This window comes from Ipomoea nil, unplaced genomic scaffold, assembly GCF_001879475.1.
Source record: "Ipomoea nil cultivar Tokyo-kokei standard unplaced genomic scaffold, Asagao_1.1 scaffold1509, whole genome shotgun sequence".
NCBI lineage: Eukaryota > Viridiplantae > Streptophyta > Magnoliopsida > Solanales > Convolvulaceae > Ipomoea > Ipomoea nil.
The window spans coordinates 232,464-250,184 of record NW_017617937.1 but is presented as its reverse complement, the minus strand read 5'-3'; the positions used below and the strand labels follow the sequence as shown (position 1 = coordinate 250,184).

The window sequence follows — 17,721 nt, the reverse complement described above, 5'->3', positions numbered from 1 at the left end:
CACTTACAAAAACTTTTCAAAAAATACTCTATTATTATGGATGATCGAGAGAGCTCATAAAAAAAAAAAATTAATTTGGACACGTGATGGAGGGTATAAACTATAAAGCATATAATATATTAGTATTCCCTTTCAGATTATATTTTAAAGATTGATATTTATACAGGTTGGAATCGTATTTTAGGTGCAAATCTTGATACAAAAACAATATTATAAGCAAGATCAATAGATGACAATAACATCACATAAGAAAAATGCAAGTGTGAAGTGAAGTCGACAAGTGGGTGTGGGTGTATACGGTACCAGCACTCCATGGGAGGGTACTCCATTAATGAACTGAAGTTTCTATAAGAGAAGAAGAAGAAGAAGTAGGAGGATAGGATAGGATCATTAGTAGCAGAAACTCCGAAGAAGAAGAAAGAGTTTTATGTTTCTGGAATGAGCGAAATCAGAGAGAGAGGTTCAACCATTGCTGGGCCTTCGCGCCCTACTACGCTTGCAATTGCACCCCGGCCGCCATTGGAGAGCTTCTTCAACGATGGGTTCATACCCGGTTTCAGCCCGGGTCCTATGACCCTTGTGTCCAGCTTCTTCGCCGACTCCGATGCCTGCTCTTTCTCCCAGCTGCTGGCCGGAGCCATGGCTTCCCCGCTCGCGAAACCCTGTCTTTTGGAGGATAGCTCATCGAAGAAGGGGAGTGAGAAACAATCCGGGTATAAGCAGAATCGGCCGGTGAGCTTGGCGGCGGCTGCTCTTTCGCCGTTGTTAGTTGTCCCGCCGGGGTTAAGTCCTTCCGGGTTGCTCAATTCACCTGGGTTCCTCTCTCCGATTCAGGTAATTCGCTCAATTGCTCAATTTCATTGATTATTACGATGGCTTCTCTATTTTTATGTTCTTAGCTTTTGTTTTTTGTTTTTTCCCCCTTCTTTGGGTTTCAATTCCTCACTCAAAGATTTTTTTTTTTTTTTTTTTTTTTTTTTTTTTTTTTTTTTTGTTTTCTTCTTCCCTGAATTTTATGCTGCCATAGATTACTGCTAGAATTCCTCTTTTCATGGCATGCTTTGTTCTTGCTAATGTAAGGCTATGTTAAAGATTCTTGATTTATCTGTTAAAATGTGCATACAAAATGCTTGCTGTAATGGCAAGCCCAGCCAAGTTGGTCAGTTTGACCTGTAATCACAAGGTTACAAGTTCGACTGGCATGTTGTCTTGGTCTTGGTTTGAGTTATTCAGCTATGGACAATGCTAATTTACCTCCTTGCCCTTGTGCTCTTTTGCTCCTTTACTGGTATACACCCTCGGACAGTAACTGTGGGTTTCTCTCGGTCACTCAAGAAAAATCAAGAAAAATGCAGGCTGTAAGCAAGTGTTCTTCATTTGCTATGTAAATTTTGGGAATGAGATTTCCAGATACTTATTGAAGCTATGCTACATGTGAACATGTCCGATGATTGGTTTGTCAATGGATTTACTTTCAGTAGCATAAATGTATTGACTGTTCCTTGCATTTCATGCAGAGCCCTTTTGGGATGTCTCACCAACAAGCACTGGCGCATGTTACAGCTCAGGCAGCGATAAACCAGTCTTACAGGCAAATGCAAACCGAATATCAGCAACAATCCTCACCTGGAGATGCGTTTGAGCATGATTTGATGCCAAATGATTCGTTCCAACTTCAAGTTTATGACATGTTGGACCCGGAGAGTTTGAAGAGTGAGCCAGTAGAGGTCTCGCAATCGCTGAGAAAACCTGCTCCCGGTGCCCTGGAGAGGCCTGCTAGAGATGGTTATAACTGGAGGAAATATGGACAGAAGGTGGTTAAGGGAAGTGACTGTCCGCGAAGTTACTATAGATGCACGCACCTCAAATGTCCTGTCAAAAAGAAAGTTGAACGATCCGTTGGTGGGCACATAACTGAGATCACATATAAAGGGCAGCACAACCACGAACTTCCTAACCCGAACAAAAGAAGGAAAGATGAGTGTGATCTGGACGGTGGAGAGAACATCCAAGTGAATTCTGAAATTGCTTCTCATAGTTGGACTGAAATGAACACATCAAACGAGGCTGAGTTTTCTGAGTCTGCCCAGTTTTCCACCAAATTGCCATCTGAACAAGTCGATGTGGGGTGTGACCTTGATGATATGGAGGAGACTGCAATGGCATTAGATGAGGATGATGTACAGAATCCTAAGAAAAGGTAAACCTTTGGAACTGTTTCATTCATTTGTTGGTTTTGCAGTACGAAATAACACCAAGATATTGAGCTTAGAAGTTAGAACGAGAACAATTATTATTTGTATTGGTATTAAAATATGATTTAAGTTTCTTGGACTGCAGGAGCTCAGAGGTTGTGTCATCTGCTATGCCTTCATCTCTTAAAACGGTCACTGAATCCAGAATCATAGTGCAGACAAGAAGTGATGTTGACCTTTTGGATGATGGGTACAAGTGGCGAAAATATGGGCAGAAAGTAGTAAAGGGGAATGCTAATCCAAGGTATTTTTTTGGGAAGAAAGTTTCATTTGTTAAAGTACTGATTTTTATGCGTAGTTTGACAATTTGGCATAATACCTAGTAGAATACGTCATGGTTGACGTTCTTGAAGTAATAGTATTTCTAACCTACATTTCCAGATAGATCTGGAGACTACTATGAAAGTGAATTTGAGTTTAGATCTGTTACCTTGATTGTGCCACATCATGACAGTTTGGAAGTATGAAAACTTCTCTCCTATGCTTTGCATCAAGCAAGAAAATTCCTCTTCATAGTTTAAAATGGCTCTGTTTCAAAAAGGAAAAACTTTAAATCGGTTGCCAATTGTTGAACACCGTTAGAAGATTGCTATCCTACCAAACTCGAGTTATTTTGTCATCCAAGCAAACAGGGAGACAATAAATACTTCGTGGATGTGTATGAAAAAACAAAACAGCTTTCTGTGCATTTTCTTTTTCTAGATTCATATATGTTAAAAAGTAAATATTCGGGCTTGTAATGACACTGGATTGCTACTTTGTATCATTTTTCGAATACACAAATATTCGGGTTTCTTATTCTTTTTATATCTTTACAGGAATCATCTCTTACCCTTTCAACTTTATACTGCAGGAGTTATTATAGATGTACATACAGTGGATGCAGTGTTCGCAAACACGTTGAAAGGGCTTCAACAGATCCCAAAGCAGTTATAACTACGTATGAAGGCAAACACAATCACGATATCCCTAATGGGCGGAACAGCAACCGCAGCCAAACTAACGCTAACGTTCTACAACTGAAGCAGGAAAGCACGCTCGCAGTTAACAGCTGAAAGTTGATGGCGATAACCCAATTCTTCGTTTTCTTGCAAAACCTGTTTGCAGATGTCCATTGGCTCCTTTACACACAGTTTGTGTTACCTGTAAGCTTTCGCCTTCCTCTTTTGCTTGATGCTTCCCATGGTTAGTTTGCATCAGGTTGTAAGCTTGATAAATAAGTAGTAGTGCACAGTGAAGATCTGTGAGCTCTCAATCTTGTGTATTTTGTTTCATATGTGGTGGATCCAAGTGAATGTTTACTTGCAAAGTTGCAAGCTTTAATGTTGAATGTCTGTCTGGCTAAAATTTCATTGGAACTAGGATGCCTGTTTTCTTCTCCCTGGACATGTCTAACTAAAATTCTTGTGCCCTTTTGAGGGAAGAATATGTATCATTTTAATGATCTGATCAAAGTCTCATGGTCTCTGATCAATACAATCAAGAGCCACATAAGCGGGGTTTACTTAGTGCACATTCATATTGACTGCGAGTTTATCTCGTCATTCAAAAAAAAAAAAAAATACAATTAAGAGCTTTCTTGGCATTCAAAACAATACAATCAAGAGCTTTCTTGGTATTTATCTCATGGTCTTGTAAATCAATTACTTAATTTTGGAATCAAATCAGTATTGGTAGGAATTATACCCTACTCGTATATTTATACATGCGCTCAGTATTTGTACAGGGGACTGTGAGGTTCATTTCTTGAGCATAACCGACTACCTTTATGTTTCTTGGTCGGGAGAAAGGTTTTTCGGGTTAATTGAGCATGTTTTCCACCCGAAATAGTCTTCTCGACCACATTTGGTCAAGAAGATTGTTCCTGGGTACGAGACCCTATTAATAAAGAAAAGTATGATCACATCATCTTTATGCAAGTGGCATGAATCTTAAGGCACGTGAAACCACTAGGAATGCCCTCATCAAGATCGATGCACGGAGGACACGTGGTCGGCATGTTGGAAGCCTGACATGTGTTCCCTCTATATTTCTATATAAGATGCATTAAATGTTTGCAGAAGGACTTTAGACAATATATGACCTAAGCTCAGGAACGTCTGACATTACGTATAGCTACCCGAGACTATACACTATAACTTAGTACATATATATACACGTATTTGTTACATCAAGTACTTAACTCTAACATCTCGAGTCCAAAACCCAACACATATAACTATATATATTTTTTATTCTTCCTATTTCTGGAACCAAAAAAAAAAGAAAAAAAAAGAAAAAAAAAAGAGAGATTACTAGTCAAATATCGAGCATTACACAATTAAATAAATGCTCACTGGAAAAATAGTACACTTTTAAATAGATAAATACTCCATATAATGGAAATAATCAATAGAGTTTTTTTTTTTCTTTTGGTCCTTCGATCATTGTACCTCTTTCACATTTGGCTATTAATTTTTTTAATTTTTTTACATTTTGTATATTATTATCAAATTTCTGTCACATTTAATCCTTCAAATCAACAAATTTATTTGATTATCATCAACGCTAACATCAATACCATTATACTCCATTTTGTTATTGTATTGTCTAGATGTTGCGTAATTCAAATAACTTATATGAATATCATATAAGATATTACACCTAAAGTTAGCAAAAGAATTGATCGAAAATATTGAATACTGAAGAAATTTAATAGTCATGTACTAAATAATAAAGAACTAAATTTAAAAAAAAAAAAAAAAAAAAAACTCTAATTAAAAACAAATACTCCGTATATAAGTTTAAGGGGTCTGAGCGTATTTTATGAAACAGTATGCGGTTTAATTTGTAATATCAGTAACTTCAGGGGTCGATCTTTAAAAAAACATTTTCAACCATAACTATAAAAACAGATAACGAGAATTTGAATGTTGTGAAGCGCTCCTCATCCTTCGGAGAGGTTGATGATGATGTTGATGTCGTCCACTGTTCTCCGCGTATGTCGGAAATGGACGAGAGCGCGAAATCCTGATATTTGCTTTATTCTCTTGGGTCTTGGGCCATCCCACCCTTGTCCTCTCTTCCCTGTCTCTTCTGGGGATCTCTGGCGCAAGCCCAATGAGTCTCTAACGCCGGCATCCGATCCGATCCCCCAAAATCTTATCACCGGTTGATGGGTTTTGGGAGGTCAGGTCATGGGTTGCGTCAGCTCCAAACAGGCCCGCCGCGATGCCATTTCCTCTCCGAATGCCTCCGCCGCCGTTTCCGCCCGGAAGGGCGGCCAACGCCGCGCCCAGGTAGGTCCGAGTCACTCTACGGTCGGGTTGGGAGGGCTGGAGAAGATCCGAGAGGAGTCTGAGGAGGGAGAGGACGAACATTCTTCCCCTTCCCGGAAAATTTCTGAGAATCCCAAGGCCGTGAAGAAGGGGCATAATCCTGCGAAGAAGGCTGCGTTTAGTATCAAATTCGGGAGATTAACGGAATCTGAACACTTAGCTGCTGGGTGGCCTGGCTGGCTCTCTGCCGTCGCCGGAGAAGCCGTCGAGGGATGGCTTCCCCTCCGATCGGACAAGTTTCAGAGATTAGAAAAGGTACTCCAAATATCTCTCATATAATTGCATAACTGGAATCAAATCAAGAACCCATTTTTTTCTTAGGCAACCCTAGCCATGTTGGTCTGGCGATTGGCTTTGTAACCATAATGCTATTTAACATAAGCGATTTATTGGTCTTCTTGGATTAAGCCAATCAGCTATGGTGTCTCCTTGTGGTCCTTTCTTGATTTGAGACGACCTATGTGCAATCTAGGCTATCAGTCATAGCTATGGACAATCTAGATTGATTTACCTATCAGTCATAGCTATGGACAATCTAGGTTGATTTCCCTACTATGCAATCTAGGCTTTCAATTATAGCTATAGACAATCTAGGCTGATTTACCTACCGTGCAATCTAGACTGATTTACCTACCGTGCAATCTAGGCTATCAGTCATGGCTATGGACAATCTAGACTGATTTACCTAATGTGAATCTAGGATATCGGTCATAGTTATGGACAACCTAGGCTTATTTATCTCATTGTGGTCCTTTGTTTTATAGGGCCACAAAGCTGGTTTACCCTTACTTAGTGGTTGTGGGTTTTCCTCGTTGCTTTCACCTTACCTAAGAACAAAACATACTCTGATCTGATAAAGATCCATTCTTTATATTTATATGCAGATTGGACAAGGTACATACAGCAGTGTGTACAAGGCTCGTGATCTTGATAATGGCAAAATGGTTGCCCTGAAGAAGGTTCGGTTTGACAATTTCCAACCCGAAAGTGTTAGATTTATGGCACGAGAAATAACCGTCCTGCGCAGACTTGATCATCCCAATATCATGAAACTGGAGGGCATTATTACTTCTAGGTCATCCTGCAGCATATACCTTGTATTTGAGTACATGGAACATGATCTCTCTGGGCTGTTGTCTTGCTCTGAAATCAAGTTCAGTGATTCACAGGTTTGTTCATTCTTGAAATCTTTTGATGAATGGCTTTTAGTTTCTTGGCTTCAAGATTTGCGGTGTTCATCTTTCTTTTGCCCTTTCCTTTCTTGGATAGATTAAATGCTTCATGAAGCAGCTATTGTCTGGGCTGGAACACTGCCATGTAAAAGGGATAATGCATAGGGACATCAAAGTATCCAACATTTTGGTGAACAATGAAGGAATTCTGAAGATTGGAGACTTTGGTCTCGCAAATTTCGTGAGTGCAAGGAGCAAGCAACCGATGACCAGCCGAGTAGTGACCCTATGGTATCGCCCGCCTGAGCTTCTGCTGGGGGCAACAAAATATGGCGAGACGGTTGATTTGTGGAGCGCTGGTTGTGTTTTTGCAGAACTGTTTTTCGGGAGGCCTATTCTGAAAGGTAGAACCGAGGTCAGTGTGTTCCTAAAACTATCCTCGATATCTGTCTTGATTTATGTTGTTGCAGTTCTCCTAGAGATTATGTTTTTCTTGTTTGTTTGTTTGTTTGTTTGGCAGGTTGAACAATTGCATAAAATCTTTAAACTTTGTGGTTCGCCGTCTGATGACTATTGGGAACAATCTAAGCTTCCACTTGCAGCCATCTTTAAGCCCCAATATGCTTACGAGAGTACCCTCCGCGAAAGATGTAAAGAGTTGCCAAAATCTGCTGTGCACCTTATAGAAACGCTTCTCTCGATAGAGCCTTATAAGCGTGGAACAGCTTCATCTTCTCTTAATTCCGAGGTATCTCTTGCAAAACGATGTTATTTCACACCTTATTACCCCATAGATCGTTAATCGTGTGTGTTTATATTGTGTATTTAGTATTTCCATACGAAGCCCTATGCTTGTGATCCATCAAGCATGCCAAAATTCCCACCAAACAGAGAGATTGATGCAAAATTCCGCGAAGAAGCTAGGAGGTGAAGTGCTTTTAGTTTTCTAATGATAAGATCTTGTTTTGAATAAATGGTGTTTCTTGGCTACTCAAAAAGTCTCGATTTGAATGACAGAAGGAAGGCTGGTTCCGCTGTAAGGGGATCTGGATCTTCAAGAAATATGAGAAGACTTCGAAAAGGAATGGCTCCCACTGAGGTCTCTCTCTCTCTCTTTCTATATATATATATAGGTCCTGTTTGGAAAAATGGCTGTTAGCTGATAGCTGTTAGCTTATCTCGACTAATGATTGTGGTTGTGTCTATGAAGGAGGTGGAGGCCAACATGCTTGGCTCTCGTAGAGGCAATGGTAGCGGTTCTAGAGGCGCCACTGTGGCACGGATGTCACTGAAATCATCTTATGATACCGTGTCGGAGGCAGCCTCCCAGACTGCAACCGAGGTGTCTCAAGGGGACAGCATTTGCTCGGTCCCCGCACAAATGATCTCATCGAGCAGTTATGGATGGCCAAAGAAGCACGAACGCGCAGCCGCAAGATTCCATGCTTTCGCCAATTCGAGAAGCATAACAATGAACGGTGGTGTAGAACCCCCCACGTTGCAGCAGTCCAAAGACGACCCATTGGGCTTAGATGAGCAAGACGGTGGCTTGGCTATTCGGCCGAAGAGTATGAAGCAGGTGGAGCAACCTTTGTCGTTCCACTCGCCAGATATATATCACTTCTCAAAGGAGTTATCAGTGGTTAGCGTTCTTCCCCTTTTCCTACCCCCCGGGGCGGGGGGCCTTTCTTCATTCCGCTATATTGATGTTTTAATACCTTGTATGCAGGAGGAACAACCACCGCCTTTTCTGTCACCCGATTTATATCATTCACGCGAGCAATCAGTAGTTAACTTTCTTCCTTTACCTATACACACTATTAGAAATTCTTGAAAAATTATCAATGACAGTGCTTTATTTGGATCTGATTATATCGGAATGAATCAGGACTCTGATGGGCGGGCGTTCTCAGGACCATTAACATACCGGGGACATAAAAGGCAGGATGGCCAGGCAGCTCAATCAGTTCGAAGATCACGTTTCTGCAGAGGTAAACGAAAACAATAATTCGGAATGAACTTTATTCTGCTGTGCTTAGCTTCAAAGTTCAACCCCACTGTTTCTCCAAAATAAAATCTCCCTTCCATTTTGGCAGATGTTTAACTTGAATAGGCGCCTTTATCTGGACCTCAAAGTCGTCGAAATTTGATGTTAATAACGAGGGCCATTGTCTGTTTATTTTTCGATCTGCACCAACCTTCTTCGACATTACAGGACAGCAGAAAAGAGAGGTGAGACCATAAAAGCTCGATTCACAACTTCTTAGCCCCGAGTGCCATGCGTAGATTCGTTCATGTCTCTGATACTGCAGGCTTCTTCACAACTAATCTCGCTTTTTTACTTAATAATTTTTTGTATTTACTTTTCGACATCGAGGCCTTCTTGCATTGTATTGTTCAATATGTGTATGTGTGTCACCTTTTTTCATTGTTTTTGGCTGGGATTTTTCCAAGGCTTATAACAGTGTTGCTAGGGGATGATTTTTGTCATCTTTGTAACATCCCCTTTGCAGCAGAAATTGAACAATATTTATGGCGTCGTGAGAATATTTGTTATTATACAAAGAATTGATGGATTTATAAAGGATACCTTTTTAGTCTTCTTGTTCAAGACAACATTGTACCAATCAAATGTGCCCTTCAATATGTAGATCAGAGATGCAGATTCTGTAATTGCACGGATACCCTCAAAGAGTGAAAGTTTTCGGACATTTTTCTTATTTGTTTATTCCTTTTTGTATTACTAGTAAATAAATTGCGGGTTCTTTAATTTCATATACGACTTTCTTTATTTCTTGAAAATTTTTACTATTATCTTGCTCCCATCAATCTTTTCCCACCTTTTCCGCTAGACACGGGATATAGGATTAATACTTTTTGTACCTTAAATGTCACATGTTTGATTATTATCAACACATTTTTGGTCAAGTCTGTCACACAGTCATTTTAGTGTAATTTATCTTTTATGTATAGTTTGTAAACTATTACACAAAAACGAGATTTATCTAATGCACAACTATTAAATAATGACATTAAATTTTTTTATTACCAAAAAAAAAAAAAAAAAAAAAGACACAACCAATTGTGTAATGTAATCAATAGTAGTGTGCACAAAGTCAAGATAGGATGACTTCTTGGATTGCACTCAACAAAATGCTTGCCTTGGGATTTCTATGGTAAAACTACTAGTATTTTTAAGTTAAACCAAGCTCAAAGAGGTTTCACTATTATGTTGTGAAAACACACACACACACGTGTGTGTGTGGTGGACTTGCTTACAGCAACCCAATTTAGGTTTTTTTTTTTGCAGTTTTAATGCATATGTAGGAGAGAATGTGAAAAAAATTATTGTAAGTGTAGGTTTTTTGTAAAATTCATTGTCCTACGAAAAAACAGGCTGCTTCGCTTCTTTCACGCGTGAAGCATACCTAGCGCGCCTATTGGGCACGTAAGGTGCTATTTTTTGTTTTGTTTTGTTGAGGAACTGATTTTTTTTTAAATTACAAAACAATTTGAAAATGATTTTGAAAACTTTTAATTTTTTTTTTATAAAAAAACATAGAAATATTTGTTGACGAGTTCCAAGAGAATTTAAAATATAGAATGTTTCCAAAAAGAATTGTAAGTTGACGAGTTTCGAAGAATTTTAAATGTAGAATCATTTTCAAACTGAGGAAACACTTATTTCTAAAGTTTATGTGCATCATAGTGAGCAAGTTGTTCCTCTCAAAGGTAAACTATGTAAAATAGTTTGTAATTGAAAGAAACATAAACATCAATGTAATCACAAAATGAAAACTATAACAAAGTTTTTTGAAAACAGAGGAAGGGTGAAACCCCGGGGAACAAACAAAACTAGTCACCGCGGATAAAAGGAACTCCTAGACAATCTTTACGGATATACTCCGCGAGTTCGTCATTGGGGCAAAAAAAACAAGATGGCCAACTCGTTGTCCGGAGCATAATTCTTTGCAATCCAATCCGCCGGTTGGTTTTGTTCCCGCAAAATGTGGCAGCATTTGACATTCCAGTTCTTCATGATCCACGCCTTACACTCAGTAATAACATTACACAGGGTTCCACCACCTTTGGTGTCAAAAAGAGGGTCATTAATATACTTGACCACGTTGACAGAATCACTCTGGATCACGATGTTAGAGAAGGTCAAACTCCACGCGACTTTGAGCCCGGCAAGGACGGCACGGACTTCCGCAACTTCGGCCGAGCACCATCCTAAATCCTGCTGGAAACTATAACAAAGTTGGAGCACATCAGTTGTAGTATTTGAAAACAGACATTGCATTCATGCTATAAACAGATCTACATCATTTGGTTTCAACTATCAAGACAAGGAAAAGTTGTCCAAAAGGAGTAAACGATTGGGTGGAGCATGATTATTATACTAGAAAGTTACGAGTTTGGTATTTGCTATCCTCCCTCTTGATCGAGCTCGTTGCGCAGAGTCTTTTTGATCTTTTAGTTATTTTAATGTTTGGATAGGTTAATGAAGAAATCTTGCGATGTTGATTTGAATTTATTTTCATATACTATTCCAATGAACTTATTTTTGGAAAGGAATGAACTTATTAGAACAAGCTAAAAAACAACAAAAAATAAAATAAAAATAAAAATATTAAATTCCTAGAGTGGATGCTATTGACACTCCCGATGAGCTGTTCGATAATTCATTGGGTTTGTCCTCCTCTTTCGAGTATGCGTCTCATATCGACTACTAATAAGAATCTGGACTAATTGATAAAGATGTATTTGCGGACCGGACCGTTAACTTTTCCTAAAGATGCTACTCTGAGTCTGAGAAAGAGTTATCCCCATGCCTCATGAGTGTTGGGATTTGGCCTCCATCAATGAAGTCAATCTTGTTTAATCTGATGCAGCAAAGAACTTTCTCTGGCAACTCTTCTGGTTTTTGTGCCTGTTGATCCATAAAAATGGTTTACTTGTAATATAAAGAAAGAAAAACAACAAGAATCTGACATGTCTGAAGAAAACTGAAGGCCTTACTAACATGATTCACTCAACAAAAACATCAAAAAAAACAAAAAAAAGATAAGAAGGTATAGCAAAACCTGAATTGTTAAACCAAGGTCCAGGATTCCCTCTCGTAACCGTTCCCTGAAAGCATCAAGACCCTTTCTTGCTATATAGCTGAAGCGATGAATGTCAAGATCAATCTCAAAGTAATTCGGCCCCTGCAGGGAGGCGAAAATGAGTGTCTAAGAATTGAGAAAGATCACATTCAAGAATCCATTATATCCCTGTTGGGTATTCAATGATGTAAAGAGATGGATTCCAAGAATGCCTGTTGGGGTTCCTTGCCCACGAAAGGCGGCCCCACGTGATATTAGATGGGTAAATCACAGTGACTCAGTGGGACCAGTAGCCCACCACAATGGGTGTAACTCTCAAACATTGCGACTACCAAGACTCGGTCTTGTGTCCTTAGCCACAGTATACCACCCAGGAACCAACTGAACTGTTCGTGACAGCAAAAGTGTGTTTGAGATGTTTTTTTAAGGTAAAATTACATGAATGAAAGAAACAAAAAATTGTGTCAATTCTTGCCTGATAAAAGCTGTGTTGTGGCCTGGAAAGCACTGGTTTTTCATTGTATGCATTCAAAAGTTTCCGTTCAGTTGAATTTGATACAAGATCTTCTGGATTAACCACTCCAACCATAATTTTCAGCCTTTCTCTGAAAGGAACCATGGATTCTTTAGCAAATCCTTTGACCTTTTCCATGTCATCTTCAACTAGTCTCTGTAGCATAAACCAGGATCAGACTTCTGTCTCTCTCTTCACAGAACAATGCAGTTCATCGAACAGCTTTAAACCACGTAATTACCTTAATGCTATCCTGAAACTGGGGCGAGATGTCGTTCTCAAAACTTTCAGAAAGTCTGAAATACAATACAAGGCTCAGACCCTCCCCGTCAGCATCCCCGAGGAACATTGGAGCAGGATATGTAGGCAGCTGGAAGAAATTGTAGTAAAAACGCGGGTTATGGGATGAATTTGCATTACATGAAGCAGCATCCCGTTCAACAAAAGCTTGCGTTTTGGAGTGAGGATCGGAGGATAAACATACCTGAATGTTAACTATTAGTAACGGAGGAATTTTCCTATCTGCTTTTATAGAAGGAAGCTCAAGATGTTGTGCAATGTGATTGATCTTTCTTGGGCACACAAATAAATCAAGTCCGATGGGAGTGTAAGGACAGGTATTTGGAGCCGGGGATTTCTTCTTGTCTCTGCAGATTGAATGGACTACATGTCAATGTATTGCAAAACACGGGTTGCCACACGCCATCAATCTGCAGAGCCCTCGATAAACTGAAACTACGAGCATACCTGAAATAGCTGCTGCTGCGAAGCGTAAAATTTGAGGGCTCGATAGCAGACCAAGTTCCTGAAGTTGGTTTTTCTTCTTTGCAACGAGGAATTATAAGTCCTGCTCTGGGGCGGAAAAGATGCATTTTTGATGCACCTGCAGGACTTCCACTGTTTGTTGAGCATATAATATAATATAAACATAAATGTGTAATCCAACTATCAGCTTAGGCTTTTAGTTGAGATGGACTGCTTCAATTTGGTATCCGAGTCAGACCAAAGGCTCCAAAAGTATCGGCCCCCACACGTGAGGGGGCGTGTATCAGCTTAGGCTTTTAGTTGAGATGGAGCACATGCTTCAATTATGTTCACTCAGGGTAAAACAGAAGGTGATTTTTTTGCCAACCAGACATTTTGGCACTGTTTAGCTGAACACTTTAGACAAAAAACAGCAAGATGAGGATGAAGGTTTAAAGGGCGAGATACTTACAATATTCATCGGTTTCCACTTCATCAATGGATGTCCTCGTGACAGATAGCCTGATGATAGTTGATTGCCTTCTTTGAGAGTGAAGGCCTGGACTCGATACACTAATGATCTTGTCGTTGAAACTTAAAGAATTTACCAACTTAGGTAAGACAGACTTCAAGACATTCCCTTGGGTTTTCTCATGACCCGAGACAATGTCTCGTATGTCACACTTTATACTGTTAAAACCTTCATGAACACTACTAAAGTCATCGTCTGAATCCGACTCCAAAACACTAACTGTATCAAACCACGCTTCTTCCTGGCAAATTACTGGAAGCGAGTAAATCTCGTATTAGGTTCGAGTTCTAAAGTTCTGTGGAATTGAAAAAGTATGCTAAACAATTGTAAAAAACGTCAGAATTCAGCATAGAAGAAAGGGCATACCGGTAGCGTCTATTTGGCTATGGTGCCATTGCAACTGAGAAAGATGCAACGCGGGATTAGAAACCTCTTGTCTATTCCTTTTCTTGGTTTCTCCCGGAACAGAACTTGGAACCTTTCGACAAAACCTTTTGGGGCGACGATGGCATTTCCTCCTCACTCGAGTCCTCGGGGATGATGTTGATACACAGGCACCCATTATGCTGTCCACATACAACTATACAAGAATCCAACTTTGCCAGCTATCCAAGAAATTGCAAGATATTCAGCTGAGACCATTAAAGAACAGCCATTCAGAAATTTATGTAATTAGACTAAGCAATACTTATAATCACATAACTGCAAGCATTGTTCTATGAAGTTAATTAGCTCTTGACTCCTGGATTTACCTTAACAAACCACAAATGTTTCAAGTACAGAACTGCTGGTTACAGGTAATTCAACTAAGAAAACGGTTAACAGATTCTGAATTCATAAGGCGTGAAAACTGAAAAGGTTTGAGCATTATCAACTTCAGCTAGCTCATAATAAGGCCATGACAGTACAACAAGACTCGTACGAAAAGAAAAACGCAATCCTCATCTAAAAAGCAACGAAACTCATAAAGAAACACTCAAAAAGAACCATACTTTATATTATACACAGAATATGAGGATTCCATGGATAAACAGGTGTACAGATACATGGAACACTGCTCTGCACTTCCATGTGCAGATAACAAAAGGCAAAAAAACAGACACAGATCACAAAAAGGCTAAACAAATGTGGTTGGCTCTTTTCCTTTGTCTCTCCTTTTTAACCTTTATGAAACATGTCTAATTATTTAGTAAGAAAAGGCAGTGGCATGAACATAACCTTGGTGGAATCACTTTCCAAGTCTGAATACGAATAAAAAGACGCTAAATGAGAAACAAAAAAGTTCGAGCAGGAAAAAATGGCTCCATTCGAAGTGGACAAAGTACAAAAAGATTAACAAGTACAGTTCACTGGTGGTTTAAATCATTCACAGCATATATATACAAACAAGCAGAAGATTACCAAACTATTGTGATTTGCACAGAGAAGAGCTGCATAAGCAAACAAGATGCAATGAAAACCACACCATTAAAATGCAGATCGAGCTGAAACCAATAATATAATACCAAGCAACAAAGATCAGAACCAGAAATCATTAGTGAAAGAGACTACTCAATAAAAGAACAGAAGAGGCCGGATCAAGACACTACCAAGGATGATATTTTTGAGGGCAATACTAAAATAAATCAAGAAAAACAAAGGAATATAATGAATGGCACAGTGGGTGGGCTCTGATTCTGCAGAACTTAAATAAAGCCAGCAACTTTATTGAAATCCCACGCATTAAATCAATATTAAACCCCAAATTTTCACATAAAAAGGAATGAACAGATTCAAAATTGTAAGAGAGGCAGGCTCTGTCCGCTCTGATGCATTCACCTTTTTGTTCTGAAGATAATGTAGATAAAATAAAGGTTCTCCCTCTCCCTGGAAAGAGGATGATATCAAGAACACCAGAGAGGGAGAAAGCGGATAATCCAAGGAACAATCACAAAATCACAAACAATCTCCTGCTACATTACGAACTGAAAAAAAAAAAAAAAAAAAATTAATAGAAACGAGGATGAAGGAAAAGGAGATCGAGCAACGTCGTCGAGGTCTGGTTTTCCGGGAATGGAGATTTGACGTTGTTGGATTAAAGAAAACATGCACAATATTGTCGCATTGCAACTAATGAATGTAGCAAGGTTAAGTTGTCTGTCCAGCCATTTGTGGTCGCCCATTTTTCCACTGTCGTCCATGGTTTTATGGTTAGTTAGTTGTCACGCTACGTACTCTTCCGCCAATTCGGATCTTCTTTTCCAAGAAAATCCTATTTTCGGATCAATTACTCCATTCTTGCATGATGCGTGGTTAAAAAGCTTAGGATCCAAATAAGATATGAACACACGGTGACGGAATTATTATTATTTTTTGGAATAAGGGTCAAATAGGCCATCGAACTGCACACAATAAAACAATTAGACCACTGAACTTAAAAAACAAACAATTGGGTCCCTAAACTAATCAATTTCAAACAATTCTTTCAATTTGAAGGTTTCCAACAGGTCAACAGGTCATCCTTCCAAATTAATTATTTTTTAAAATTTAAATTTTAAAAATTAATTATTTAAATTAAAAAAAAAAAAAAAAAAAAAAAAAAAAAAACTGGTTCCAGCCGGAGACAAGATTCCAGTTTTTTTTTTTTTTTTTAATATTTATATTTAATTTATAAATAATTAATTTTTAAAATTTATTTTTTTTTTAAAAATAATTAATTTGGGAGATGACCTGTTGACCTGTTGGAAACTTTCAAATTGAAAGAATTGTTTGAAATTGATTAGTTTAGGGACCTAATTGTTGGTTTTTTAAGTTCAATGGCCTAATTGTTTTATCGTGTGCAGTTCGATGGCCTATTTGACCCTTATTCCTTATTTTTTTTTATAATTTATATTTAAAGTAAGCAAACAAGTTACATTGAACATGAGATATTTTAACTGATTGATTTGATAGTCGCCCTAATAATGATAGTGAATAAAGTATACTTAGGTACACCCAACTTTAATTGAGAAGGATTTGAGTTTTAAAAGTATTATTTGAGTAGGTTGCATTCTGATTTGACCTCTTATTTGAGATAACTAGTTATATAGCTTGATCATAATGTCTACTTATATTTAAGTGTGTTTAATTAACATTGTTAGAAATTTTGTGTTTTTAATCACCTTAAATATTCAATAAAAATTTAAAAAATTGAATCTCACGGGAAACATGAATGGAGAAAAAGCCTATAACAATAAAATATGTGAATTGGATTTATCGTGCGTGCATTAAAATTAAGGTATGACTGATGGACTGATTATATAACTTGCGATTACCTCTAAACGGAACTGTGGGTGTAAAATTAATTCAGTGAAAGCTGTTATCACCAAAATATATATTTAAAATAAAAATAAAAAATAAAAAACTTTTCTAACTTTGCAAACTACTATTGGTGGTGACGAGAAGGGAATGAAACAAATGAGAATTTTGTAAATATCTTATGGTTTTGTCAAATTTCGATAGTTTCATGGATATCTCTGCTTGCAATTTTTTATTTATTTATTTATTTATTTGGATTTGGGCAAAAACATATTTGTCATGGTTGCCAAAAAAGTTAAAGGAACACACCATTGACCTAACTGATCAAGTTTTCTAATGATTTAAAATTTATTCATATTGTTGTATATCTAGTATTTTTTAGTTTTTTTTTTTTTTTTTTTTTTTTTTAATGACCGGGCAAAACTCACATCATTACCCAAGAATGTGAACCAAGTAAATATTACTCATGCATAATAACTCGTAAATGACACATTAAAAATAAAACATATCAGGGACAGGGGCCCCCACCCCACCCCCATTTTTAGTAAATATATTATATATATGTATATATTATTATAATATGGATAAATTATAGTTTTGGCCCCTCCTAATTTTTTGAAAAAGTTATGCATTTCGTTCTTAAGTTATGGGATAATTATAGAATTCATCTTTAATTGTTGGTCGTGTTCACTTTTCGTCCCTAAGCTATAATTAACATCACAAATTTTGTCCTTTTAATAATAGATTGTGCTTACTTTTAGTCTCAGAGTTATACTAACGTTGTAAATTTTGTCTCAAATATT

General features: G+C 38.1%; 3 protein-coding genes across 9 annotated transcripts; 2 read left to right on the top strand and 1 right to left on the bottom strand.

The window, feature by feature from the left end:
* Positions 1-231: 231 nt before the first annotated feature.
* On the top strand, positions 232-3,635 carry LOC109189144 (probable WRKY transcription factor 4). Its single transcript, XM_019339902.1, has 4 exons — positions 232-834; positions 1,518-2,200; positions 2,341-2,499; positions 3,109-3,635. The coding sequence occupies exons 1-4, from the start codon at positions 439-441 to the stop codon at positions 3,308-3,310; spliced, it is 1,440 nt and encodes a 479-aa protein (XP_019195447.1). The 5' UTR covers positions 232-438; the 3' UTR covers positions 3,311-3,635.
* A 1,540-nt stretch (positions 3,636-5,175) lies between these two features.
* On the top strand, positions 5,176-9,345 carry LOC109189143 (probable serine/threonine-protein kinase At1g54610). 2 transcript variants are annotated; one of them, XM_019339901.1, is made up of 10 exons: positions 5,176-5,827; positions 6,457-6,741; positions 6,842-7,159; positions 7,265-7,492; positions 7,574-7,671; positions 7,762-7,843; positions 7,955-8,386; positions 8,474-8,530; positions 8,633-8,735; positions 8,841-9,345. In XM_019339901.1, the coding sequence occupies exons 1-10, from the start codon at positions 5,432-5,434 to the stop codon at positions 8,846-8,848; spliced, it is 2,007 nt and encodes a 668-aa protein (XP_019195446.1). In that variant the 5' UTR covers positions 5,176-5,431; the 3' UTR covers positions 8,849-9,345. The 2 variants fall into 2 exon arrangements, with proteins under 2 accessions (XP_019195446.1, XP_019195445.1); XM_019339900.1 differs by having other exon boundaries at positions 8,474-8,533.
* Positions 9,346-11,267: 1,922 nt separating this feature from the next.
* LOC109189146 lies at positions 11,268-15,957 on the bottom strand. 6 transcript variants are annotated; one of them, XM_019339905.1, is made up of 10 exons: positions 15,461-15,956; positions 15,044-15,126; positions 14,009-14,274; positions 13,583-13,894; positions 13,114-13,249; positions 12,851-13,013; positions 12,608-12,736; positions 12,328-12,522; positions 11,832-11,954; positions 11,268-11,677 (listed from the first exon to the last, which is right to left on the bottom strand). In XM_019339905.1, the coding sequence occupies exons 3-10, from the start codon at positions 14,202-14,204 to the stop codon at positions 11,546-11,548; spliced, it is 1,386 nt and encodes a 461-aa protein (XP_019195450.1). In that variant the 5' UTR covers positions 14,205-14,274; positions 15,044-15,126; positions 15,461-15,956; the 3' UTR covers positions 11,268-11,545. The 6 variants fall into 6 exon arrangements, with proteins under 6 accessions (XP_019195450.1, XP_019195451.1, XP_019195448.1 ...); XM_019339906.1 differs by lacking the exon at positions 15,044-15,126 and having other exon boundaries at positions 14,009-14,247; positions 15,461-15,957; XM_019339903.1 differs by lacking the exon at positions 15,044-15,126.
* Between the last annotated feature and the right edge of the window lie 1,764 nt (positions 15,958-17,721).